Source organism: Danio rerio, chromosome 8 (assembly GCF_049306965.1).
Source record: "Danio rerio strain Tuebingen ecotype United States chromosome 8, GRCz12tu, whole genome shotgun sequence".
NCBI lineage: Eukaryota > Metazoa > Chordata > Actinopteri > Cypriniformes > Danionidae > Danio > Danio rerio.
The window spans coordinates 51309146-51336976 of NC_133183.1; the positions used below are offsets into that span (position 1 = coordinate 51309146).

The 27831-nt window shown below is 33.8% G+C and overlaps 1 protein-coding gene across 7 annotated transcripts in view; it reads left to right on the forward strand.

Moving 5' to 3' along the window:
- kcnip3a (Kv channel interacting protein 3a, calsenilin) overlaps window positions 1-27831 on the forward strand; it is a 145590-nt gene that overhangs the window by 90614 nt on the left and 27145 nt on the right. The window contains exon 1 of one of the 7 annotated variants that reach the window (XM_009304184.5): window positions 3511-3713. The exons of 5 other annotated variants lie outside the window; for them this stretch is intronic. In XM_009304184.5, the coding sequence (XP_009302459.1) occupies window positions 3608-3713 (106 nt within the window). In that variant the 5' untranslated portion in view covers window positions 3511-3607. Of the gene's footprint in view, window positions 1-3510; window positions 3714-23956; window positions 25482-27831 lie in introns of those variants that run through there. One more of the 7 variants, XM_073909255.1, reaches the window with a different exon arrangement.

The window sequence follows — 27831 nt, forward strand, 5'->3', positions numbered from 1 at the left end:
ACATATGCTGGATAAGTTTGTGGTTCATTCCGCTGTGGCGACCCCAGTTTAATAAAGGGACTAAGCCGAAAAGAAAATGAAAGAAAGAAATGTATAACTGTTTATAAATGTTCATAACCGCTTGAATGAGGGGAAATGTTTATTTTTCAGCTAACTAATCCTGTACTGTACTTTGAATTGTGAATAAGTGACAGACAGTATACTGTCTACACCTGCAATAAACTAAGCTCGCAAGTAGTGAAATTCTTTTGTTTAAAAGTAAATAGCTGTTGAGACAGTCCAATATGAATAATCTGGATATAGCAGAATAAGGAATATTAGGAATAATACTATTTCAAAGGTCTTGTGCTCCTGTGGTCCCATGGTCTTGCAAAGTTTATTTCTAACCTGATGAATGTAGCAAGAAGAGAAAAAAAAATGTTTTCTTTCATGGTTACAAAATTAAACAAAGTAAAATAAAAAAAGCCTGATAATTATATTGATATAAATAGCTAGCTTTTAAAAGATTTTGTTTTTACCTACCTAAAAAAATCCAGTTTCAACATTATAAAGTCTAAACTGAGACTATGTATTTAGTTTTTATTATTATTATTATTATTATTATTAGTTTGAATTAAGTAGTGTTTCTCTGCAAATGTCTGATATATAAATCACCTGACTTTCTTGCAGGTCGACAGGCTTATTTAAAATTCTGCAGCACAGGAAAGGAAGCTGCTGCGTCAGCAGGGGCAACAGAATATGATCATAAGTCTTGCTAATTAAGCATTTATATGTCCCTTAAATAGTCAGATCGACTCAATCTGTCGTCTCGTGTTTCAGTGGCCTTCAGCCGGTCAGCAGATGAGGGCAGGACAGAGAGGAGACACACATAAGATTGTGCTTCACTGAATCACTAGCGCCTCGTGGTGGACAACACAGTCCATTACAAAAAAAAAAAAAAAAAAACGGTCACAAAAAGTTGCAAACACATATTTTGGCTTAAGACAAAAATAATTTGTACTGTATGGGTCAAATTTATTATTATTTATTTTATTTTTTTGTCATGGCAAAAAATATTAGAATATCAACTAATTAACTGAACTCATGTTTCATGAAGATTTTTTGTAACTGCCCAACTGTAACCATACATTTATTAATTCATTTTCTTTTCAGCTTAGTCCCTTTATTAATCTGAGGTCGCCGGAGCGGAATGAACCTCCAACCTATCCAGCACATTTTTTATGCAGCAAATGCCCTTCCAATTACGGACCATTTAGCCCACCCAGTTCACATACCACATGTTTTTGGACTTGTGGGGGAAACCAGAGCACCCAGAAGAAACCCACTTGAACACATGTAAACATACAGTACACCCCATTTTAAAAATGAATATTTTTCTCCATTTCTCAGTGAATATAGGCAATGTATTTTGGTGCATTTAAACAAAACAGATTTATTAAACAGATATATTTATTAAAATAATATTTTAGTCACCAAACATATTTAGAAATTGAAAGATAATACAATTTAATTCAAGCTAAATATTGCAAAAAAAAATACAACATACAAAGTTTCAGATAAATTATTTAATATTTTTTTAAGAGATATTTGGGTGTTCTAGTTTTTGGAACAATATCATAAGTTAAATTCTAGATTCGACTTCAGAACTTACTAATCTAATGTGTATGCACAAATGTAATGTTGTATAGCTTCCTATTAAAATGTGAATTTAAAAGATTTGTGAGGGGTGTACTTATACTGTATGTGCTGAGCACTGATGTAACAAATGTATTTATAATGTGCATTATGTGGATTAAATATTGTCATATCCTAACAAACTATACACCAAGGCTTATTTATTCATTTAATGTTTAAATCTCAGTAACTTAAAACCCTAACTAACGTGTGATCAGGGGTCACACATTTATACTTATGTACGGCAAATGTGCATTAAATAAATCAAGGCTGACAGTGAGGTGTTTGTTTCAAAATACAATATATAAGTCTTATGGATATATTCTATATAAGGATGAAACGGTGGCTCAGTGGTTAGCACTGTCGCCTCACAGCAAGAAAGTCACTGGTTTGAGTCCTGGCTAGGTCAGTTGGCATTTCTGTATGGTTTACATGTGCTCCCTGTGTTAGCTGTTGGTGCTCCGGTTTGTGGTAAACAAATACATGTGGTAAATTGCATCATAATGAACGAAACAAGACATGGGTGATTTATAATTGCGGCAAACTGTTTGGAAGCATTAAAAGTGTCCAAGAAGATGTCCAAATTGTCACATGCAATGACCCATAGACTGTTTAGATGCATGTCACTGATGACAGATGATGACCAAAATGGCCTTAAATGTCATGAGGACGTTGCATTTTGTTTTGGAAATGAAAATCAGGTTGGCTGTTAGATGCATGTCACTGATGAGAAGAAGACGGATGTTTTCTGTATGATGAATGAAATAGCCTTAAACACCCAGCAGGCACAAGATGTCAACATGGTGTCAGATTGACGTTGTAACCCAGCATCGTGGAGACACAATGCAAAATCGGGTTGACATCAGAACCCAACGTCAGTCAGGCCGATGTCAATGTCTAACATACAACCAAATATCAACATCTAATAATGTTACAGCTTGACGTTGTGTGGACGTTACCACTATGACATCTGTCAGACGTTGGATTTCGGTTGCCATACATGATGAATAAATGTTAGTATTTATAAGCGTTGATTTAAGATGTCGGCTCTGTTGGATTTCGGACATTTTCTAACACAACCTAAAATCAACCAAATATCAACATCCTTTAATGTTGTTCTTGGACATCAAAATAAGATCGACCTTAGATGTTGGCTAGACATTGAATTTTGATCACCTGACATCACATCACAACCTAATATTAATGTCTTATTACATTGTGCGCCTGCTGGGCAATAACTAAGTGCACTACAGAATGTTACGTTTGCACATACATAAATTATATGTTAACACATTAGCTTTTCACTTCACTACTCACTACTCTTGACCACTTTTGAAAGGTCTACTTTTTACTCATACTTTAAGTAATATTACCAACAGATACTTTTTTTGGCAAGTAATAGTACTTTTACATATGTTTGATTTTTCAGTACTCGTTCCACCACTGTTATTCAGACCCTTTGCTCAGTATTTAGTAGAAGCACCCTTTTGATCTAATACAGCCATGAATCTTACCAATTATATATTGTACACATTTAAATATTCATCTTAAACTGCACACACTTATATGTCTGCTGCTACAAAACACCCTATGCAGTTTTTTTAATCGCTTTGGTCTGTGCTCAAAGCAGGGGTCTTGAAGCTCAACTGTTTTATTCATACACTCACATATTAATATATCCACCTGTGTGCAGTGCTCTCGGTGTGAGAGGAAAAAGATTTCAAACACATCAGGCCACAGCAGAGAGAAAGAGAGACTATGTGTGTGTTGTGTTTTAAGTGAAAGGTCATCACAGCTCAGGCTCTTTGAACTGTCTTTCTCCCTTATAACAAACACACAGACAGACAGGTGAGCGTCAGTTTCTTGAGCCAGCTGTAGTTCTGTGCTCGCTGTGGTTGAAGTGTATCTGGAGTAGTTTCAGTAGTAGTCTATAATGGGGAGTGTAATGGCTACGCTTTCTTTAGAAGCGCGTCGGCGTTTCTCTCGGCCCAGTTTCCTGGCTGACTGTCGCCACAGTACGGCTCGCTATCATCGCTCAGGTAAACGCTCTTCGATATAACAGTCTGTCTGTCTGCGTTCAACACTTTAACCTTCAAAGCTCAAAGGTGTTCACTTTTGCAGAAGTTGGAAATTGTTAAGAAACTTTTCAAGATAATTGTTCATCGAGAAACATTTGACACTCCAAATTTATAAGAATTTATAAAAATCAGATTTTTAATGAGAGACAATACTGAGAGTAAATAGGGTTAAAAGAATTCCTAGTTTTCACCCTTTACAGTTGAAGTCATAATTATTAGCCCTCCTTTTTATTTTTTTTTATTTTGTAAATATTTCCCAAATGATGTTTAACAGAGCAAGAAAATTTTCACAGTATGTCTTATAATATTTTTTCTTCTGGAGAAAGTCTTTTTTGTTTTATTTCAACTAGAATAAAACCAGCTTTTCATTTTTTAAACACCATTTTAAGGACAACATTATTAGCCCCTTTAAGCTATATATTTTTTAAGAGTCAGAAAAAACTATTATGTTTAGAAATGTGTTTAAAAAAATCTTCTCTCTGTTAAACAGAAATTGTGGGAAAAATAAACATGGGGACTAATAATTTTAAGAATCTATTTCATTCCTCCACAATTAAAAAAATTATAATAATCAACAAGAAAAATAAATAATTTAAAAAAGGAATATATACTCAGGCAAATATAAAAGAAGAAATGTCTCTGTAAAAACCTTTGCAAAACAGATACAAATAAAACTGTGAAGTTTGGAGTATGTAAGCGATGCTGAAGTGATTTATGGCTCAATGAAGAAGACAAAAAACGTATGGCTTAATGAAGAAGGCAAATTTTTTGAGAACCTACAAATATACATTGCGACTGAAATCATCACACAAACTGATAAAGTACCTTTAGGTATTTGTAAAGTGCTTTTGGATGATTTCTTGATACATTAGATTAGACAATAAATAATCAGATTTTTGTGTTGTTTTAATTATTTTTGTTTTGCTTTGATGTCATCCTTTACTGTTTTTTTTTTTTTTAATGAAAGAATATTTGCAGCATTCTCACAAGTGGTCGATTTGCAGTACATTAAAGCAACATTATGCAAGTTTTTTTCATGGCTTTCTTTTGTGGTAGCAAAATTCTTCTGTTTTAAATGGAACTTATTATGCCCCTTTTTTAACAAGATGTAAAATATTTTCTGATGTCCCTAATTTGTGTATGTAAATTTTCAGCTCAAAATACCCCACTATTTTTGTTTATAACTCTTTGAAACTGCCCGATGGCTGCTTCTCACTCAGAGCTGTGTTTCTGTTGACTGTATTTATAAATAGGTGATTATTAAAAAATAGAATTAGTTCAATTTTATTATCTAATCATTAGAGGCTAGCTATATTCACACACTGTTGCCACACAGCTGTGCTTAAATCCATTTAAACAAAATTCTATTCTACTTTAACAAATATATATATATATATATATATATATATATATATATATATATATATATATATATATATATATATATATATATATATATATATATATATGTGTGTGTGTGTAAAGAGTTTAAACCTAAATTTGTGTAAAATATTAATAAACTGAAAAGGTGGATTAAAAATTACATTAAAAAAAATAACCCAATGTTTGAGATCCTCTATAATTTGCACATATTTCTGTTGAAGTAACCCCGTTATTTTTAAAATGCTACAACTGTTTTTTTACTTTCACCTTTCACTTATAAACGTCCAGAACCTCAGTACACTTATGCCAATTCAAAAAAGTGGTTTACATATTGAAAACAATTGGGGAAACAAAAAAAGCAGTAAAATAAGTAGTACATCTATACATGTATTTAGCAGGAAAATTCGAATACACTGATTTCCAAAATGGCTTTAAACACACAAGTGCCAGCACATTGTGCAGTATATCAGACTTATGTCTCAGAGGAATTGTTTATTCTGATAAATCTAAATGATACACTGAATGAAAAAGTATTTTACTATAAAATTAACTGTATTTTACAGGACATTTATGAGTATGTTACCGTATTTTAAAGTTGTTTGTGATTATTAAATTACTGTGCGTTTTACAGTAAAGATTTACAATACAGTAAACAGAAAATGGTGCTCACATATAAATACAGTATTTTGCTGTTGTTGATTTACAGCAAGTTACTAGCAAACTGCTGCCAGAAAGTTACTGTCGATTCTACAATAAATTGTTAACAGTGCATATATGTAAGTTTTTCCATTAAATAGATAGTTTACCAAAAACACTGAAAACCTGTAACTATTTACGTTCATAGCATAGAAATATAGAAGTCGGTGGTTACAGGTGTCCAGCTTCCATCAAAATATCTTCTTTTGTGTTAAACAGAAAAAAAAAAAAACTCATTAAGGTTTGCGACCAGTGAGTAATCGATGAAATCATTTTCAGTTATGACTTATTTAATCATAGTCCTGCTGCTGCATACATTTTTTTTATAAAGCAATATGAGTCAGTGCATAACAATGATTTTACCATCACTCAAAAATTCTCATAAACGTCACTGGCGTTAATCTCGGCACGATCCAGACATTCATAGATAGAATCTCTCTCGCTGATGAGGCTCTGGTACATCGAGCTCATCCTAAAACTGGTGTCTTCTTTGATGACGACTACTGACGATGTTGGCCGATCATCCTAAACAAAAGACAATTGATCAATTCCTCTGACTTATATGACAAAATGTGAAGTTAATTGCTCTGTTTTAAAATTATTAATGTACTTGCCTTAATGTTTTCTGTGTCGTTGTCTAGACTAACAACATTGCCTGCCTCCACTGTGATTTCATCTGTTTTAATGAGAGTTTATATTTACTATGGAGCCCCTAAAGAAACACACTGGTGAAAAAAAAAAAATACAGGAGGGAAAAGAAAAATATTTTTCAAATCATTTGCAATTTTTTATCCCCCTGGGAAACCTTGCACTCAAAATGTTTGTGTTTCTTAACAAAGATATTGTAAGAAACTCACTTATTTACACTCTAAAAATGTTTTTTGATGCTTGTTCAAACTACTTATATAAAATTAGCTGAATCAGTATTATTTTTGTGGGGTTTTTTGGGACAACTTAATTGTTTTGTTCAATCCATTTAAATTTGTGAAAGCAATAAAGTGAAATTAAAGACCCCCTATTATATGTTAAAAATATATATTTTCGTGTTGGGGGTCTTCAACAACAGTCTGATATGCATGCAAGGTCAAACAACACTTCCATTGCCTTATAATATGCATTTATTTTTATCTAATTATCCTAACAACTCCCATATGATTCATTTAGCGATTCATTAGTTTCCAAACCCCTTCTTACCACGATGCTAAACAGTGCTGATTGGTCCAATGAACCAGTCTGTTATGATTGGATGACTGCGTTCAGCGTGAAACAGAGAGAAATGCCCAGCATTGTTGAAGTAGTCAGAGTGCAGAGTTTATGTGTAAGCCCAATGTAGGAGTGCATTTAAGCAATGCAGTTAATGTAACACTACTACAGTGTTTGTCTTCCTTTTTTTCTTTCTACTGTGTTTGTGGGTGGGGTCAGGGGTTTCAATTTTTTCTGAGTCTGTGCGCGCAACAAATGGGCAGGGCTTGAGTTCCGTAGGAACACCAGGCTGACACGGCAAATACTTGTTACCCCCACAATTCATTTGAACCATTCTAAGTCGACTGTTTTATAGATGAATCAATAGTTTTAAACATGGCACACTTTCAGATTTAAGCCCTAGCTGGATATTTCTCTTCACTTAGAGCTGTGTTACACACTGCATGAAAGGTCATTTTTAAAAACCCATAAAAGAGGCTCTTTAATCAGTTTGTGTTGGGACAACACAAAGAAATTGTCTTGAACCCAGCATTTTACAGTGTATATCACTCATATTTCTTTCTGATTCACTTGCATAATGTACTAGAAATCCTAAGAGATGTCACAAACTGCAAGAACTAAAAAGAGCAGGAAGTGTTTGTCTGAACTTTACAAATTTTGCAAGGGACTACAAAAATCTTTGCAAGAGAACGCAAAAGCTTTGCAAGAGAATGCAAATGATTTTTACATTAATTGTTTTTCAACCACCACGTCCTTTAGGGGATCCTTAATGCACTGTGTTAAGATGAATATGTATCAGTGTGTGTATTAATGATATTTTACCTGATTTACAGTTCTGCCTGTATCTCTTGAAGAATCCATGAAAACAATGACACAAAATTACAGCCACCACAACAGCAAAGATGAAATAGAGCACATAACTCATCCCCTCTGAAAAAAGATCAATTATAAAGCTGATTAGGATTGCTGACATAGTAAACATTATGTTATACACTTACAAAGCCCCCAATGCAGTGGTTAAGAATCTTGGGCTTTGACTAAAAGGTAAGACTATACAATAGTTAATGTAAGTTAATACATTTACTAACATGAGCAAACAATGACCAAAACACTTGTTATGGTATTTGTTCATGTTTGTGAACATTAGTTATTAAAAATAAAGTTCTTAATTGTTCATTTACATTAACTCACTGTGCATTGACTAATGTTAACAAGCATGAATTACTATTTTAATAGCGCATTAGTAAATGGTGAAGTATGATTAATAAATGCTGTACATGCGTTGCTCATTATTAGTTCATGTTAGTAAATACACAATGAAACCTTATTGTATCCTTTTATGTGATCGACTAAACTCTTGTGTTTTATCAGTTTTTTGATAGTGATTATCAAATGATTTAATAAATGAATATTAAAAACTTATAGAGAACAGTTTCTAGCATAGTCACAATTTGCCTTGCTGTAATGCCTGCTGAAACAAACAAATAGTCTGTTTATAGTAATATTTCAAGTGGTTCTTACAAATTTGTGTAAGCAGTGCTGTGCGTAACGTCAGTCAACAGCACTGTTTGTTCTTCCAATCATAAAAACATTCAATTGCTGAATTTCAATTCAGAGGCTGCATCTATCTTTCAAACACTTCATGTGTGTCTTTAGCAATACTTATATTTAAATGTGTGTTTTAGTATTTTATTTAAAATCTATTGAGTGATCCATCTGTTGTAACCTTCATTACACAGAAAATGAAGGACACATTCGGAGTGGGGTGCAATACATTTTCAGCCACCAAATTTCTTTGTCCAAAAAAAAAAAACATTTTGTGTGTGTATGAGTGTTGAATAAATTATATATATATATATATATATATATATATATATATATATATATATATATATATATATATATATATATATATATATATATATAAAGAAAAACTGTCGTGTATATATATTACATTATATATATATATATATATATATATATATATATATATATATATATATATATATATATATATATATATATATATATATATATATATATATAATTTCTTTTTTGCCAACCACAAGTCAGTAAATTAACAAACAAACTAATCTATTTAATTATTTATATGTTTACTTTAAAAATGCATTTCCATTGGTGTTAACATATATTAATCTAGTCCCCATATGTTTTTTAGTGCATCAAGATTGTCTCCATATTGAGGTGTTATTTTAAAAGGTGTCTCTATACTGCAGAATGACTAAAACGTATCTTGAGCAGAATGATAAGTGAAACATCTGAATATGAACATACGTGCTGCTACTAAAACTTCATGGTGTGTACTTTGGTTCAGGAAGTAAAATGCTTCCTCTGTGGTCCGCGACACTAATACAAAGACAAAAAATTATGAGAAACAAAAATTATTTATATAAAAAGATAAATATATGAGCAATATCACATGAGTAGCAGTGCAATATGGCTGTATATCGGCACTGCTATGAGTGTGATATTGCATTTATACAACAGTTCGACGGCATAATCAAGTATATAAAAAAGAAAATCAAACACAGAGAGTCTCAAAAACCCTTTTGTACAAGGAATTACTTTCTTCCACTGTTTATTCACATCTGCAGGTAACGGTTAGAACAGCAAAAACCTTTGCTACTTCACAAACGTCATTTCAAAACTAGTATTTGAATGATTCTCTAGCATAACATTTTCTATATATATATATATATATATATATATATATATATATATATATATATATATATATATATATATATATATATTTATTTTTTTTCTTTCTATATTTATAAGTATAAAGCAAAATTATACATTAAATTATACTATATGTGCAGTGTATAAGTTTTCCACCCAACCTCATTTATATCACTGCATTACCTTGTTAAACTATGTTAAACCAAATATTGACAGAATGCTTCAATTTTATTACTTGCAAACTAAATTAGCAAGCACAGAAAGAAAGCAATGTTTACATATCAGAGTCTTTAATTGCCAGCCTCTTGTGCAATCTGTCAGACAGTGCGATAGTTGCATGATGCGTTTTCTTGGCTCAGTACCATGTCTTCGACAGTGGTGATATTTTCAACAGTACAGTCATTTTGTGGACGGCCAATCCCTGCCACACAACATACTGATCCAGTGTGATTAATTTGCACCAACTTTTGTCCAGTTTTTAGTCGGAAATTCATGAGGAAAACATGAAGCATTGTAGCCTTTCAATTCTTGCAAACCTTTAATCAAACTCTTATCTTGATTCAGAAACCATTTTTATTTATGCCTTACACAGCTAAAAATAAATACTTCATCATTACACCATTATTACATCATCAATAAGGAAAGTAAATATATATAAAATTAGGTAGTAGATTTAAGTAACTTTAGGCCGGAGTCAGAGGAGAATGATTAGACAGCAGTTAGCTGATTTATAAGCTAAACTTAACTAACAAGAAGAATAGAAAATATCAAACACGTGGTGCCAACCATTCAGATTCATTGTGTTCTCTAGCCTACAAACACTGAACAATTTACCCTGAATATTCCTAAAGCCTTTAAAGTTAAAGTGTTTACTAATTAATTATGTGATTTTAAGAATAAATATGAAGCACTCGTAACTATGCAACCATTTCATATTTTTAAATAATAAAAGTCATGCCAATATGAAAGCTTGTTTTACAGGTTACAACACTTGAACGGAGTGTTGATAAACTGTCATGACACACGTGAAGGAGATTTTATGCAAGCTTAAGGAGATTTATGCAAGCTTATTTAAGTTTAAATGAAAAGAGAGTGTCGTTTGAGATTTGGCATAAACAAATGCGCAACCTGTCTGTCTACACTACTTGACATTACCAAGACAACATATCAGTGTCATAATTATATATCATAAATATGTTATAAACATGATCATTGCATGAACAGCATCATTAATATTTTTCTTGACCTCAACAGTGGTTTAATTTGTGATTAAAATATAATTAAATATCATTAAATATTAATTATGCTGTTTTAAAACTGTTTGACTGTGTATTGGCACTTTTAATGAGGGATTAATGACAAACTTATTTTATTCTCCTAAAAAAAAACAATAATCCAAAAAATTTTCATGACACATTTTTTATGGCCTCATGACAATCCAACGCAATCTCATAGCATTTTGTAATTTAGTGGCTAGTTCATATTAATTTGTACAATCTTAATAATACATTTTAGTATGATTGATTCATCCCCCAATAATGGGTAAGTTTAGAGGTAGGGTTTAGAGTGTACTCCTCCTTTTTAAAATATTACATTTTCATACAAATGAATTTGTACAAATTTTGACACTATGTAAAATAGTTTTGTTTCCACTTGAGCTCATGTTTATGACAGATCTATGTCAAGTTATGTTGTAATGTCAAGTTGCCATGACAAAGACACTGACAGGTTATTATGTGTTTGTTTATGTCAATTATGTCATAATAAAGACATCTCAAACACTATTATCTTTGCATCGAAAATGACACAGCTGAGCTAAATGACACTTATTGACAACTGTCATACGCATGCATAAAATCTATGTATCATGTGTCATGTCATGATTACAAAGGTTTCATGGCTGTTTTATGAACACTCTGTTCAAGTGGGGTGTAATCAATAATTCTGTATGTAGGATAATATAAATAAGACAGAATGTGGCTCCAAATAGTATGAGTGGCCACTCAGTTACTGTAACTGAAATGAACCACTTGTCACAGAAGACAAGATCTGCTGAAGAGCCTCTCAACACAACACACACATCACAACCATACTTGAAACAGATGAGCTACAGCAGCAAAACTGAACAATGTAAGATTAATAAAAGGTTGTCTTAGCTGAAGATTTTTTTTTTTTTATTCAGTGGAATATGGCACAGTAAGGCTAGAATTTAGCAAAGAAGGCATGAAAATAGAATGGGAAAGTTATGTTTTGGCAGACTTTGGGCCCCAATCGGGCATCATTTTAATATCGCGGTCTGCCTGAATATTGTTATTCACCATGTCATTCCCTTAATGGCCATGCTATATACATCTTGTTAATCAACCTGCCTTTTTGATCATTGAATCTCAGTACTATTTAGATATTGAAATTCTTTAAAATATCATCAATTTTCCACAGAAGTAAATTATGACAGAATTAGCCTTTAAGGGGGTCAGTTTCTTGAAACTTAACAAAAGAAGTTGAATGCTCACATTCATTATATACACCAGTTTTGGTTAAGGTAATTCAAAGAAGTAATTAAGTACTAATAACTAATTACATCATTATTTTTTGACTATGTCTGAAAAGTAATTGGCAGTTCATTCCACTGTGGCCATCCCTGATAAATCAGGGATTAAGCCAAAGGATAGTGAGTGTGTGTGAGTGTCTGAAAAGTAACCCAATTACTCAAGTGTTACTTTCATTTTTTTATATATTTTCAAAATAATAATTAATTCACTTAATGCTGTTTAAAATCCCTATAAATCTAAATAAATGGACTTTTAACTTCATTCAAATCACCTAATTTCATACAAACCATATATAGTACTGTCATTAATTGGTTGTTTTTTAAGCATGTTCAATCATGTTGATAAATGTAATTTTTTATTTTATTTTTTCCTCTCCGCTGTCGCCACTGGCTCGCATGGTTCAGGATTGGTAGAGCTACGCATCGATGAATTTGCTCTTCAGTGATTGAACTCTCAGTAATGATTTTAAATCACACTGAACTGAGCTAAACTGAACTGAACCTAAACAATAAAAACTGAACTACACTGTTCCAGTTACATCTACATTGTAAAAGCGCTATACAAATAAAGCTGAATTGAATTGAATAAATGTATCCGTCATTAGCTGGAAGATAGAAATACTTTTTTGTTTTTCTCAATTTCTTTAATTCAATTGTTGAATTATATTTGTATTTTTAATACCAAAAAGTTCAGATCTCTGAACAATTAGCTTTTAGCTCACATCGGATTGGATTGTTTTCTTGAATTTGTCAAACTGCGAATGCTTTTGGCACATGTGTGCAAACAAGTACAATTGCCTGTAGTTTGCACAACAACTAATTACATATGAGTCGATGAATCGATTCTCACTTGAACTATCAAACACTTCACAACTTCTCAAACACTTCATAGCATGATCACTACCAACTTTTGTGAATGGAGGACTTCCACAAGCCTGAACTGCAGCAACTTACTAGAGTAGCATATGGAAGATGTGTAATCTCTGGCCTGACCAACAAGAGTGACAGGATGTCCACTAAGAATTATTATTTTCATGGATGTTAATTTGTGAAATTATGTGAATTTGAGAAAATATCAGAAATTTGAAAAGTACAATACAGTTGGATGAGTAAAATGTTACACTTTACATGTAATACATTTGTTCATATATAACTGTACTGTATAAATGTTAACACTCATATATTATTATTGAATGTGCCATTGACTCCAAATATAGATTTTTTTTACAATTTTTCTCAAATGCTTTGGCTCAATTCTTGATTGAAATTTTTCTTTTTCAAAGCAATAAGTGTAGATCTCTGAACATTTAGCTTATTGTTCACTTCAGAGTGGCATTTCTTTTTGATTTAAGAAAATGTATGAGTCGATTTTTTTTTAACTGTCAAAATCTTCACAACTTCGCAATCATTTTTCATCATGTAAGCTATCACACTCAAAAAAGTGGTTATTCAACTATCAAACAGTTGTATTCACCTTATTCTTCGAGTAGGGGGGGCACAGCCATTTGAATCTTTTTGGCTCGAGACTTCAGGTCTCATTCGTCTCCATTGAATTTTAGACATTAAAAACAGCTCGTTTTGCTGTGTGATGTTGCAAACTGATATTTTCTTATTATATTATATTGCTTTGACTGTATAGTCAGGCAAAGCGCTGTACAGTCAGAGCAAGTAGTTTGTTTATTATTCCTAGTCATTTCTCCCACAGACAACTGAATCAGCATTTCTAAAACAATCGCAAAAAAATTATGCACTTTCACATTTTAGAATAAGGTCAATACAGGCATGTTTACATCATAAATATCTGATATTGACATTGTTTTAATGTCTGCTAAGTTAGTAAATTACCTCTAATAGAAATACAATTTGCATCATATATTTAACCAATTAAGTTTGGGAGCATAGATTGTCCACAGCACAATCACTACACTCTCAGAAATGAAGGTACAGAAGCTGTCACTGGGGCAGTACCTTTTAAAAAGATACATATTTGTACCCAAATAGTCCACACTGGTACCTCAAAGATACATGTTAGTGCCCAAATCTACCTAAACCTAAAATCTACCTACCATTATGGACCCTTCAGGTACAAATATGTATCTTTTGAAAAGGTACTGCCCCAGTGACAGCTCCTGTACCTTTATTTCTGAGAGTGTACTATACTATACCATTTTTTTGGAGAACTTCCACAATCCTGAACTCTAGTAACATGCTTGTGGAAAAACAATTGGAAAAAAGTAATTTCTGGCAAGGCCAACAAGAGCTACAGGATGCCCACTAAGAACATTTTTTTTATTATTATTATTTTTATGGATGCTATTTTGTATTTTTTGTGCATTTGTGGTAACAAAAAAATGACAATACAGTAATTGGACAAGTAAGATTGCACATTGCATGTAATACATTTGTACAAAACCAAATGTACTGTATACATACAAATGTTCATTTATTTATTTATCTATTTATTTATTTATTTATTTATTTATTTATTTATTTATTTATTTACTCTTCTCAACAAATATCAGATTTGTTTTAAACCTTAACTCCCATGGTTGACTGTCTTGGCAAAAAAAACAACTAATCATTTTGACCAGCAAGGCTCACACAATGACAAATATACTTTGTTTTGGTGCCATTGGCACAAATTAGTGACACAATAATTAGGATTTTAAGCATGAATTAAATGTTTTGGGTGAGTAATTACATTTTGCAGACATGCAATAAAGTTCAGAAGATCCAGCAAACCATTTTGAGATTTGCACTCAGTTTAGAAAATGTTAAAACTGTAAAATAATAAAACAGTTTCCGTTGTTGACTGTAATAGTGGAAAACAACTAAACATTGTGTGCAGTGGGGCTCACACGATGACAAAAATACTTGGTTTTGGTGGCCTTGGCCAAATTACTGACATGATAAGTTTACAGGAAGAATGAAATGTTTTACAGTTCTGAAGTTCCAGTACAGTTGTGACATTTACACTTACAGTTTAAAGAATGTTCAGACTCTTTCAAAAAAAAAAAAAAATTCAAAGAAATTGAGGAAAAACTGTAATTACACCCATCCCTGACATACACATACATAAAAGAAAGACAAAACTAGCTGCAAACAAGCAGTGTTTATACATTAGAACCAAAACATTAAAGATATCACTGAGGGAAAAAATACTGAAAAAAAGATAACTACTCACTTGTAGAAGGAAATGGATGTAGGTAAGTCCCTTACAACTAAAAGTGCTTTTTAAGGGTCTTGTCTTTTTCTTGTCTCAAAAAGAGACTCAAAAAGAGCCCACCTCTTCCTCCTCCTCAGACATAGATAGATATATCTATAGATAGATAATTAGATTGAGAGAGAGAGAGAGAGAGAAAGATATCTAGATGATTATAATTGAATCATTGTAAATATACAAATTATTATATTTTTATTACTGTTTTATCTTAAAATTTTGATTGTTAAATGTACAGTTTATTCTGATCTATTATTATTTTATGGTTGAATGAAGAATATGATATGAATGGTAGGATATATTGAATAATAATATGATATATTGAAATAAAATGTGATATATTGAATAATAATATGTTATATTGGAGGTATTTGGACTAATCTTTTCCAGTTGGTTTGCATAGTAATGAATATTGTGCAGCAGAGGGCGCTGTAGAATATACACAGACAACTGGAAGCTTTTGTCATTTGGGGAGAAGAAATCAGAAAGTAAGTGCTGTTGATTGACTCTGTTTTCAACATTATTATCTACTACACTCTTTATCGTTTTCACTTGTGACTGAAATTAGATAGAAAGTAAATTTTAAAAATGGTCAACCAACAATCATAAACTAACCAAAACTGCTAAATTAAAAACCAAGAAAAAGTGTTTGTTTTTTTCATTGACAAAACAATGTAGGGTAATTTAAATGCAGCAAATGTGGACCTGTACCACAACAACAGTCATAAGGGTCATTTTTACAAAACTAATTTTGATTTATAGTTTGGACCATGGTGGCTAAGTGGTTAGCACTGTCGCCTCTTGCTGGTTTAAGTCTCAGCTGGCATTTCTGTGTAGAGTTTGCATGTTCTCCCTGTGTTTGTGTGGGTTTCCTCCAAAGTACTATTAGTGGCCATAGTGTGTAAATGCGAGAGTGTATGGGTGTTTCCCAGTAATGGATTGCGGCTGGAGGTTTGTAACAAATGAGGTTTGTAAATCTATTCAGTTGTAATAAAATATACCCTAAAATCAGCACAGAAATGCGCAAATACAAGTTTTGTCTCTGGCCTCATGATAAATGTTTGATGTCTAATCAATTATATTATTAATTATTCATTTCTAATTTTTTTTTTTTTTTAATTTTTAGATTTGAGAAGATTGGAATTTTTAACACAAAAATAAGATGAAAAATATTGAAACGAAATTAATTTTTTTAATTTAAAAATTTAAATTGTAATAAATAAATAGACAGTAGTAATAAAAATAAAAATAATAATAATAAGATTTACTGTTATCCGCCGTGCTGTTGTTACAGGAAAAAAAGCAACACTGTGTTGTTGTTATTTCTTTTGACTATACTTTTACATCATATAGAAATGTTCATTTGTAATGTATATGTAATGTTTCTTGTGTGAGGCGATGGAAATACAATGCAAGTAGCGCGATGCAAATGACCCACAGATCATGGTGCAATCCTATAATTGGTCCGGGTTACCGGGGATTCTTATTGCCGATGGACAGGTGTCAATGTGACTGCAGATTACATTAGGCAGCATTGGGTTCCTTACTTTTCTTTTATCTCGCCCCGTATGCATCACTTTGATTTCTTTAGTCAGATAGAGAGAGAGAAAGAGAGAAAGAGGGACCTCACATGTGGCTACGTTTAAACTGCAGCCAAATGTGGCCCGAATCTGATTTTTTTTTTTTGCCCACATGTGACTTAGGTAATGATAGTGTGAACAGCCCAAACTGCATGGAATGTGATGTTTTCAGGTCAGATCTGTGCCACTTTCATATGTAGTCTTAAATCAGACACATATCTGGGGCCTCATGTACGAAGACTTGCGTGGAAATCATACTAAAACATTGCGTACGCTGTAAATGTGCGTACGCTGACAAAAATTCAGATGTATGAAACACTGCGTACGCCGAATCCCACGCATATTCTTTTGTACATCCGAATGAACGTGAAACTGAGCGCAACATGCATGAGCACAAAACCCCTTCCTGCCTCCTCCCCCATATGAATATGCTAATGACTCAACTTTGGCAAAACCCAACAAAAAAGCAATGACAAAATCGAGCAAAAAGAGAAACTTTGAACAGAATGTGAATTGGAGGTGCTCCTTTCGGAGGTAGACCGGAGAAAAGCGGTGTTATTTGCAAGTTTGTGCTCCGGAATTAACAACAAAAGAAAAAAATAGAGTGGGAGAGTTTAGCTGATGCGGTTAACACAGTTGGGTCTGAACACCACACTGTGAATTAAAAAAGAAATAATAATTTACTATACTATAATTTAGTAATGAAATATAAATCATAAACTAAGTATGAAAATACAAATATTAAACACATTATATAGGTGCTTATAAGTCAAGAATACAGCATTTGTAGCTGCAGTAATAAACTGCTTACTAACATTTATTAATGTAGAGTTAAGGCTTAACAAATAATGAATTCACTAGATGCTAATGCTTAGTAAATGACTCATAGTGTGTAGTTATTATAAAGTGTTACCGTATATGAAGCACGCTGGGACGAATGTCCACGTGTGCCTATAAGAAACAAGGCAGGCAGCCAGGCACAAAAGAAAACACTCCATGGCATAGCGGCTGTAACTTTCACTCATTGAAAAATGTTTGCCTGCATCCAGCCCAGCCGATGTCCCGCCCCCGAGAGCCATAAACCCCACCGTGATTGATGGGGTCATTCAGCTCCGCACAAAACACTATAAAGTGTCATACGTATCAAAATCTTGGGCCGCACTGACATTAAACTTTCAAATAATGTGGGGGCTACAAACTATCGCGAGTTTGAGACCCTTTCTGTACATCTAAATGTCACATTAAAAACTACTAAAAAGCCTATAGTTTAAAAGGAGCAATCAGTCACTTCTACCAATCGATATACAAGAATCCAAAATTCTTTTGTTGTTGTTGTCAGTGCATTGCAGGGTGTTTTTATCATTAAAAAGTCGATCCATCACACCTCATTAGGAGAGAGTAGGAGACAGAGAGAGCACTTCTGTCCAGTCTGAGGACTCAAAGAGCAGGGCTGTGTTTGGCCTCAGAGTGCTTATGTATTAGATAGAAGACCGGCTGCCTTATATCAGGTTTCATTTCTGGACGTGCAGAGTTACTGAACATGTTAGAGGGGAAGTGCAGTGTTTGTATACATGGAGGGATCACCTTTCTAGACTCTTCTTTCATAGTAAAAGCAGTTTTTTCTGTTTTGTTTGCTGTGAATGAATACTGTAATTCTGATGGATTTATACAAATTTAGATTTTGTAACAGTATCAATATTCTGAAGAATAGCTGCTTTTAATACACAAAATGCAAAGAGAGGGATGGACTAGTGTAAAGGTAATAAATGTTTGTTCGTTTTTTTAAAGCTGCTGTGCCAAGCTTTTAGATTCTGTACCCCTGTTTGTCTAATGCTTGTAATCAGGTTCAGTGAGTTGTGTTAGCCCATTGTGTCTTGTCAGCAAAAGCTTCATGCTTCTATTAAGAAGTGTTCATCTTCTAATGGCATTACTGGAACCTGCCCCGTACTCCTAAAAGCTTGACATTAATTCCTATACACAACAAGCACTGACGCCAGCCATAAATACAGAGCATTCACTGTTGTAGAGAAATCGAGGCATTGGGGATTCTCAAAAGTGAAAAAAAATTATGTAGATTTTATTCATTCATTCATTCATTTTCTTGTCGGCTTAGTCTCTTTATTAATCTGGGGTCACCACAGCGGAATGAACCGCCAACTTATCCAGCAAGTTTTTACGCAGCGGATGCCCTTCCAGCCACAACCCATCTCTGGGAAACATCCACACATATACATTCATACACTACGGACAATTTAGCCTACCCAATTCACCTGACTGTGGGGGAAACCGGAACACCCAGAGGAAACCCACGCAAACGCAGGGAGAACATGCAAACTCCACACAGAAACGCCAACTGAGCCGAGGATCGAACCAGCGACCCAGCGACCTTCTTGCTGTGAGGCGAACGTGCTACCCACTGCGCCACTGCGTCGCTATGTAGATTTTAATTTAATATAAAATTTATTATCTGTAAATTTCTGTATTCATTTGAAGCCTATATCATTTCAGTCTCATTAATCAAATCATAATGTACTTAGTGGTTCACTCATTCACATTTATTCTCTCATTCAGTCACCCAGTCGTTTTGTAAATTTCTCTTTTCATTTTAAGCCTATATTAGTTCAGTCTCCTTTGTCAAATCCTAATGTACTCAGCGATTCATTCATTCACATTTATTCACTCATTTACTCATTCTTGATCTTATATGCTTATGATATATATGCTTACATATGCTTATTCCTGAAGATAAATACCAAAAAATAACACAACTAATAAGAATAACTACAACAGTCGCGATCGTCTGATCTCATAGCAAGAGATCGCGATGACATATGATGACGTGTGCAGGTGCTGTAGTGCTGTCCCAATTCGTAGGGGTAAACTTTAAATCCAATCCCCTTCACACTCTGTTTTAAAGGCCAAGGAGAATGGGTAGGGGTACAAAAATTAGGATTGAGCCTTATTTATTCATTCATTCACTCATTCAGTCACCCATTCTGTAAATTTCTGTTTTTACTTGAAGCCCATACTAATTCAGTCTGCTTTATTAAATCCTAATGTACTCAGTAATTCACTTAATCACATTTATTCATTCAATTACTCGTTCTGTCACCGAGTCATTCATTTAATCTTTCCCTCACTCATTTACTCATTTCTTCACTCACTCGCTCACTCATTGATTGTGTACTTATGCACTTATTCACTCATTAACTTATTTATTCACTAGTTCACTCATTCAATCACTCGTTTAATAATTCATTCACTCATTCACTCACTGCTATCTTCATTCACACATTTTTTTCATAAATTTTCTCACTCAATGATTCATTTATTTATTCATTAATTCATTAATTCATTAATTCATTGATTCATTAATTATTCAACCACTCACTCACTCATTCACTAACCTATTTGCTCATTTGTTTATTCACTGATTCACCTTTACTCATTCACTTGGACAGCCTTACGTACTGATTCATCCACTTACTGATTTGCTTACTCAAATCTATTTACTTATTGGCTTGCTGATAAATTTTTCAATCATATACTCATTCATTCACTTACTCATATTTTCACTCATCCACTCATTCACTTGCTCACTCTTACTATTCATTTATTCTCTAATTCACTCACTCAGCAATTCCCTCATTTACTGATTCGTTCACTGAATTTATTCACCATTTCACTCATTACATTCATTCACTCACTCATTTCTTCACTTGTGTATTTACAGATTCATTCACTCTCTCACTTTTTTAACCAATTCATATTTACTCATTCACTTGGACACTCGTTTTTTACTGATCCACTCACTCAGTCATTCACTAAAAGATTGACTCATTCACTTGCTGACAAATTAGTCACTTGTCACACTTATTCACTAATTCACTCACTTTTTAACTGATTCACATTTATTCATTTATTTTGGCACTTGTTTTTTACTCATTCACTCACTCACTCACTCATTCATTCATTCAAAGATTGACTCATCCACCTGCACTCGTGTACTCATTCACTCACTTACACCACAGATTTGTCATATTTGCTAGCTCACTAATCTGTTCATATATTCACTAATTCACTCATTCATGGATTTATTCATGTTTCATTCACTGACCCATTCACACTTGCTGATAAATTTGTCACTCATTCACTCACTTGCTCACTTTCATGGCTCATTTATTTTGTAATTCTCTCACTTAGTAATTCCTTCATTTATTCACTGATTCGCTTACTTACTGATTTACTCATATTTTATTCACTCACTCACTCATTCATTCATTAGTTCATATTAGTGTGTCATATAAGGATCTACTAGATTTTCATGGGTTATGTAATATTCTCAATTACTCAAATTTACTTACTAACTCCCTTATTTATTCACTGATTTACTCATTTTACATAGACTTACTCATTTACTCATTCTTTTAACTGATTCATAATTACTTATATTTACTAATATTCACTTGTTTTTTATTAATCCATTCACTCACTCACTGATTTGCTCTCTCAAACGTATTTACTCATTAACCTGACATTCACTCATGTACTTACTCACTCACTCACTCACTCATATTTTAAGTCATCCACTCATTCACTTGCTCACTCTTACTACTTATTTATTCTCTAATTCACTCACTCAATAATTCCTTCATTATTTCACTGATTCACTCACTCACTGATTCAATCATAATTTACTCACTCAACCAGTCTGTCACTCACTCACTCACTCACTATTAGTGTGTCATATAAGGATCTACTAAATTTTCATGGATTCTGTAATATTCTCAATTACTCAAATTGACTTACTAACTCCCTTATTTATTTACAGATTCACTCATTTTAAATAGACTTACTCATTTGCTCACTCACTTTTTTTAACTCATTCATATTTACTTATATTTACGGTCCCACTTTATATTAAGTGTCTTTAACTACTATGTACTTGCATCAAAAAAATAAATACAAAGTACTTTCTGTGTTTATGATGTATTTCAGAACACTGGTGGTGCTTTTGAGTTGGGATAGAGGTTGGGTTATTTACAGGTTTGGAGGCATGGGTAGGTTTAAGGGTGGGTTAAGGTGTAAGGGATGGTCAACAGTGTATTTACAAATGTAATTACAAAAGTTAACTACAGATGTAATTACATACTTGTATTTAATCAAGCATAAGTACAAAATAAATACATGTATTTACACAATAAGTACATTTTAACAAACTATTAATTCCTATGTAAGTACATATTAGTTAAGGCCACTTAATATAAAGTGGGACCTAATTTACTAATTCATATTTCACTTGGGCAATTGTTTTTATTGATCCATTCACTCACTCACTGATTTGCTCTCTCAAATGCATTTTCTCATTCACCTGATAATGAATTTGTCACTCATGCACTCACTCATTCACTCACTCACTCACTCACTCACTCACTCACTCACTCACTCACTCACTCACTCACTCACTCACTCATTTTCACTCATCCATTCATTCATTTGCTCACTCTTACTACTTAGTTATTCTCTAATTCACTCACTTAATAATTCCTTCATTTATTCACTTATTCACTGATTCACCTATATTTTATTTACTCACTCACTCATTTGATCATTCAATCACTCACTCATACTCATTCGCCACTATTTCTTTTCACTAATTTTACTATTATGCTACATTGTACTGATTAACTCATGTCTCACTCACTGACTAATTCATTCATTAGTTCATATTAGTGTGTCACAAAGGATCTACTAGGTTTTCATGGATTACGTAATATTTCTGTTGCGTTTGTACTTATTTGTACATTCAGTTGTTTATTTGTACATTTAGCTGGTTAGTTTCAGATGGTTCATAGAAATACTCATTCATTCATTCATTTTCTTGTCGGCTTAGTCCCTTTATTAATCCGGGGTCGCCACAGCGGAATGAACCGCCAACTTATCCAGCAAGTTTTTACATAACGGATGCCCTTCCAGCAGCAACCTATCTCTGGGAAACATCCAAACACACATACACACACACACTACAATTTAGCCTACCCAATTCACCTGTACGCATGTCTTTGGACTGTGAGCACCCGGAGCAAACCCACGCGAAGGCAGGGAGAACATGCAAACTCCACACAGAAATGCCAACTGAGCCGAGGTTCGAACCAGCAACCCAGCGACCTTCTTGCTGTGAGGCGACAGCACTACCTACTGCGCCACTGCCTCGCCCTCATAGAAATACTATTGGCAATAATACAGCTTTGTATCTAGAGGATGGTATATTCCGCCCTGGTGTATAACTTTTATTAGAGCTTGAGAATGACATTTGATAAATGTAGTTTTTTTTTTTCAAGAGATTACCATTTGATTACACATATCTACAGTGTTGCACCGTGTTTCTATTTTTGGACTGTTCCTGTATTCATCTTTGAAATTTATCATCTTTTTAAGTGTCATTTAACTAGAATAATAGCTGTTTGACCAAAACAAAAAAGCATAAGGGGGGGAAGGTGTAGGAAAAGATGGATGGATGCTGGCAGTAAAATACAGTGTTTGATCTTACCTTACGTTTTGTGGACTTAAAGCCACCATTAAGACAATATAGATTTTTTTTTTCTATCTGAGTTATTAGAGCTCTTTCTCCTCTCTCACTATACTTTAAACAGGAAAACCTGCAAGCTAATGTAACCTCTGGTTGTCCCGTTCCATGCAGAGGCCTTGGCCTGTTCACTGGAGAGGGGAAAAAAAAGTGCTCCTGATGGATCAGATATGTGGGTGGATGGAGGCTGGGAAATCGGTAGGGGAGGGCGTCCCTGGAATCCGATCCCCCTAGTATCGCTCCCTCTCTCCTGCTTCCTGCCCTGTTTGGAAATGTGACTTTTCCCCAAGGCAGAAGAGAAGGTAGGAAGGAAAAGAGAGAGACGGATTGTGGTCAGGGGGAAAAAGGACCAGTTCTCGCAAGGGTCTGACTTTGCAGTGAGGGGCAGTGAAGCTAGGAAAGTGAGCGATGGATAAAAGAAGAAATAGAGTGGTCATAGATGAGCAGAGAGGAAGAGACACGGTAGGAGGGGTGGGCTGGACAGAGAGGTGAAGATAAACTGCCCATTGCAGATTATTACGGGACAAGAGAGGGCAAGAGGAGGGAGGGAGGGAGGAAGAGCGTGAACTGTACAGTACAAGTTGAAAGAAGATACAAAAGCACTTGATGCTGACTCCGAGGAAACAGACAAGGGAAGAGATTGACAGCAGAACCCCCTGAGAAGGAGGAGACGAAGAATCGCATTCTTCGGGACCACTCCCAAGACATGTCACCAAAATTAATGGAGCAATTAAAAGGTTTGATGGGGACGAGGAATTGAGAACTTCCCTGGATTTGCTTTAGGTTGAAGTCGGATCCACCCTGTCTGCAAAGGATTTCCGTACCTTGAAAGGGTTTGCACCAACTTTGTGTTTTACGCTGGAGGCCACCGAATGTTTTGGAACAGGATTTGAGATCCCATCTCACTGGTTGTCGCAGTGATCGAAGCAGAGCCAGATGTTGATCCTGAACATAATTAAATTGAGCATTTTTAACGACTTATACGTGGACTGTTGTTCCCATTTGAGGCACCGGGGTGCTCATTAGTATCAAATTTCTATGTCAACATCAACAGTTCCCGATTTAAGAGGCACTTAGGACTTGGAACGAAATATGATCATTTTAACTACAAAATCAGCACAGTATGTCTATTGCTCCCAAGTCATGATTTCACATTGTACTTTTCTGGATCTTTTGAATGGATCTCCATGAATCTCTTGTTTTACAAAGAAACGTACACCGTTGGATCAACAACCTTGAATATCGCAGCGTCGCAGCAGCACTTCTTCACATCAAAGTTTAAAATGCTCTTGTCTGTTGTTGACACTTGCAAATAACATTTGCGGCCAAGGATGGATTTTACACATCTGGACTGTGTACGAGAACTGCAATCCTGCTCTTTATTTATGCTATGGGGCTTTCAAGAAGAATGACCTAACATGGAAACACTGACTTCTCCTCTCATCTCCAAAATAAGTGGACTCTTTTTTTTCATCCCATGCACACAGCAAGCTTGACGTTTTCTGCCAAAAATATCCCCTGATTTCCCTTTTAAATATTCTTCTGAGGAACTAATGAAATGAATCTTTCTTTTTGAGACACCCAGCGTCTGGCGCCATGCTATATCGGCAAGTTGGCTTTGTCCCGTGTTAGTACACAGATTATTACTTTCACTTCCAATAGTCCTAGAAGTTCTGGTGCCAGGAGCCGTAAATCACAGCAGCCATGGGGATTCAGGGAATGGAGCTGTTTGCCATCGGAGTAGTCATCATTCTGTTCGTGGCTGTCCTTAAACAGTTCGGCATTCTGGAACCCATGTCGCTGGAAGGTAAGGAGCTTTCTAGAAGCTAGGTCCTCCCCTTTGTTGTCATTGCGATAAGATTGACCAATGAGGCCTGTGGAGCTAGAGTTGCGTCAGGTGCATTCCGATGATAGAGAAAACTATATATTATGGCTCTTAATATTGTGTTGTTTGAGTTGTGTAGAAAGTTTGTGCGTCTCATAGTTCTTTGTTTGAATGCAGTAAGAGATCGTCGCTGTTGAGTTTTCCTTGCTTGTGTCTCTTGAAGGTCATTGGGTTTTATGTGGCTGGCGGGAGAGTAACTGATGCATGTGGATATAAACATAACACATACCTGTTACAGCATGTGTTTATGTGGGAGAGCAGCACCATGATAGTGTGGGAACAAAACTACTATGTTAAAATCTAAAGTAAATTAACTAAATGATTTTTAAAATTAACAATGTTTCATTTATGTAATACTTTATTTAATGATACTCTATATTTGAAAATATATATTTAAAAAATTGTGGTGCAGATTCATTTTATTATGCTTGCATCTTTTAATAACTTTATATACAAAAAAAAAGAAAGAAAAGATTCTCTGGATAAACAGAGGCATGCTATTTCTTTTTCTGTTAAAGTAAAATTCCCAAAAATAGAAACATCTGATCATCATCATATCACTGTTTAAATTACACTTACGTTACCAAAACCTTGACAGACACCAGTGTTTTTCATGTTACTTTAAAAAGTAATTAGTTATAGTAACTAGTTTCTTATCAGTCACAAAAAGTAACTATTGCTACTATTGATTATTTCCTCATGTCAGATCAATACTAGTTTTAGTTGATTTAATGTAGTGACTTCGACTACCCCTAACGAAAGTCTCACCAGCATTTTTAGTCAATCATCATCAGTTATGTAGTTGTCCCTTCCCTACAAAGACTGCCAATCATCATCAGTTATGTGCCCCACTCTCACACACACAGAAACATTGTTGCAATGAAGAAACTGTAATTCAATTGATTAATTGTTACAGAAAACTAATTCGGTTACTACCTAAGTAACTGAAAAAGTTAATCATTATAAAAGAAAATAAGCACCAGGGGATTACTTTTAAAAGAAAAAATATGTTTAAAAAAAGGACAAATTGTATGTTGTATAAAATGGACAGTAAATAAATGACATTCAGTGGTTCATTCAGTTGTGGCGACCCCTGATAAATCAGGGATTAAGCTGAAGGAGAATGAATGTAAATATATTATAATTTCTATAGTGGAAGAATAAAGCATAACATTTTAGAACTTATAATAATTTAAAAAACAGGCCAAAAATGTATCTAAAAATAAATTATGCTTCTGAAGTATGAAAAATGTCACACAAATGGAGTTAAAATATTACAGTATTATTTTTATATGAAATATAAAGGGCGACACGGTGGCTCAGTGGTTAGCACTGTCGCAAGAAAGCAGCTGGGCCAGTTGGCATATCTGTGTGGAATTTGCATGTTCTCCCCGTGTTAACATGAGTTTCCTCCTGGTGTTCCGGTTTCCCCCACAGTCCAAAGACATGCGCTGTACTGTAGGTGAATTGAAAAAACTAAATTGGCAGTAGTGTATGTGTGTGAATGAGTGTGTATGGATTTGTCACACTACTGGGTTGCAGCTGGAAGGGCATCCGCTGTGAAAAACATATGCTGGATAAGTTGGCGGTTCATCCCGCTGTAGTGACCCTAATGAATAAAGTGACTAAGCTGAAGGAAAATGAATGAATGATTTAACAATAAATTAAACTAGATGATTAGATTAGATTCAACTTTATTGTCATTGCACATGTACATGGCAAAGGTATGCAGTATATATACATTTCACATATTATACTTTATTAAATAATACTCTATATTTATAAAAATATCTATCTTTTTTAATTGGGGTGGGGATTAGTTTTATTATGCTTGCATCTTTTAATGACTTTATTAATAAAAATGAAAAACATGTGCTTAATATTACACTGATGGCCGTGTTATATAAATAAGGCAAATTAAATTATTTGAAAAACTATGAAAACAAAAAAAAAGAAAAATAGATTTTACTTTAGACGCCCAGTAAAACGTTTAACTAAAATCTTTAAGCTGATTTATTTTTTGTGTATATACAGTATAGATTAACTTTAGTTAATTTCATGTACATTTATTGTACTAGTATGTAGAGCTGCACGATTCTGGCAAAAATGTGAATCACGATTTTTTTTGCTTAAAATCAAGATCATGATTCTTTCTCACGATTCTATAAATGTAAAATAAAGGTTAATATGATTAGCCTATTATTATTGTTAATTCTCAAACATTTGGTAAAACAACAATAATAATATTAGGCCTGTGTGTATGTAAAACTGT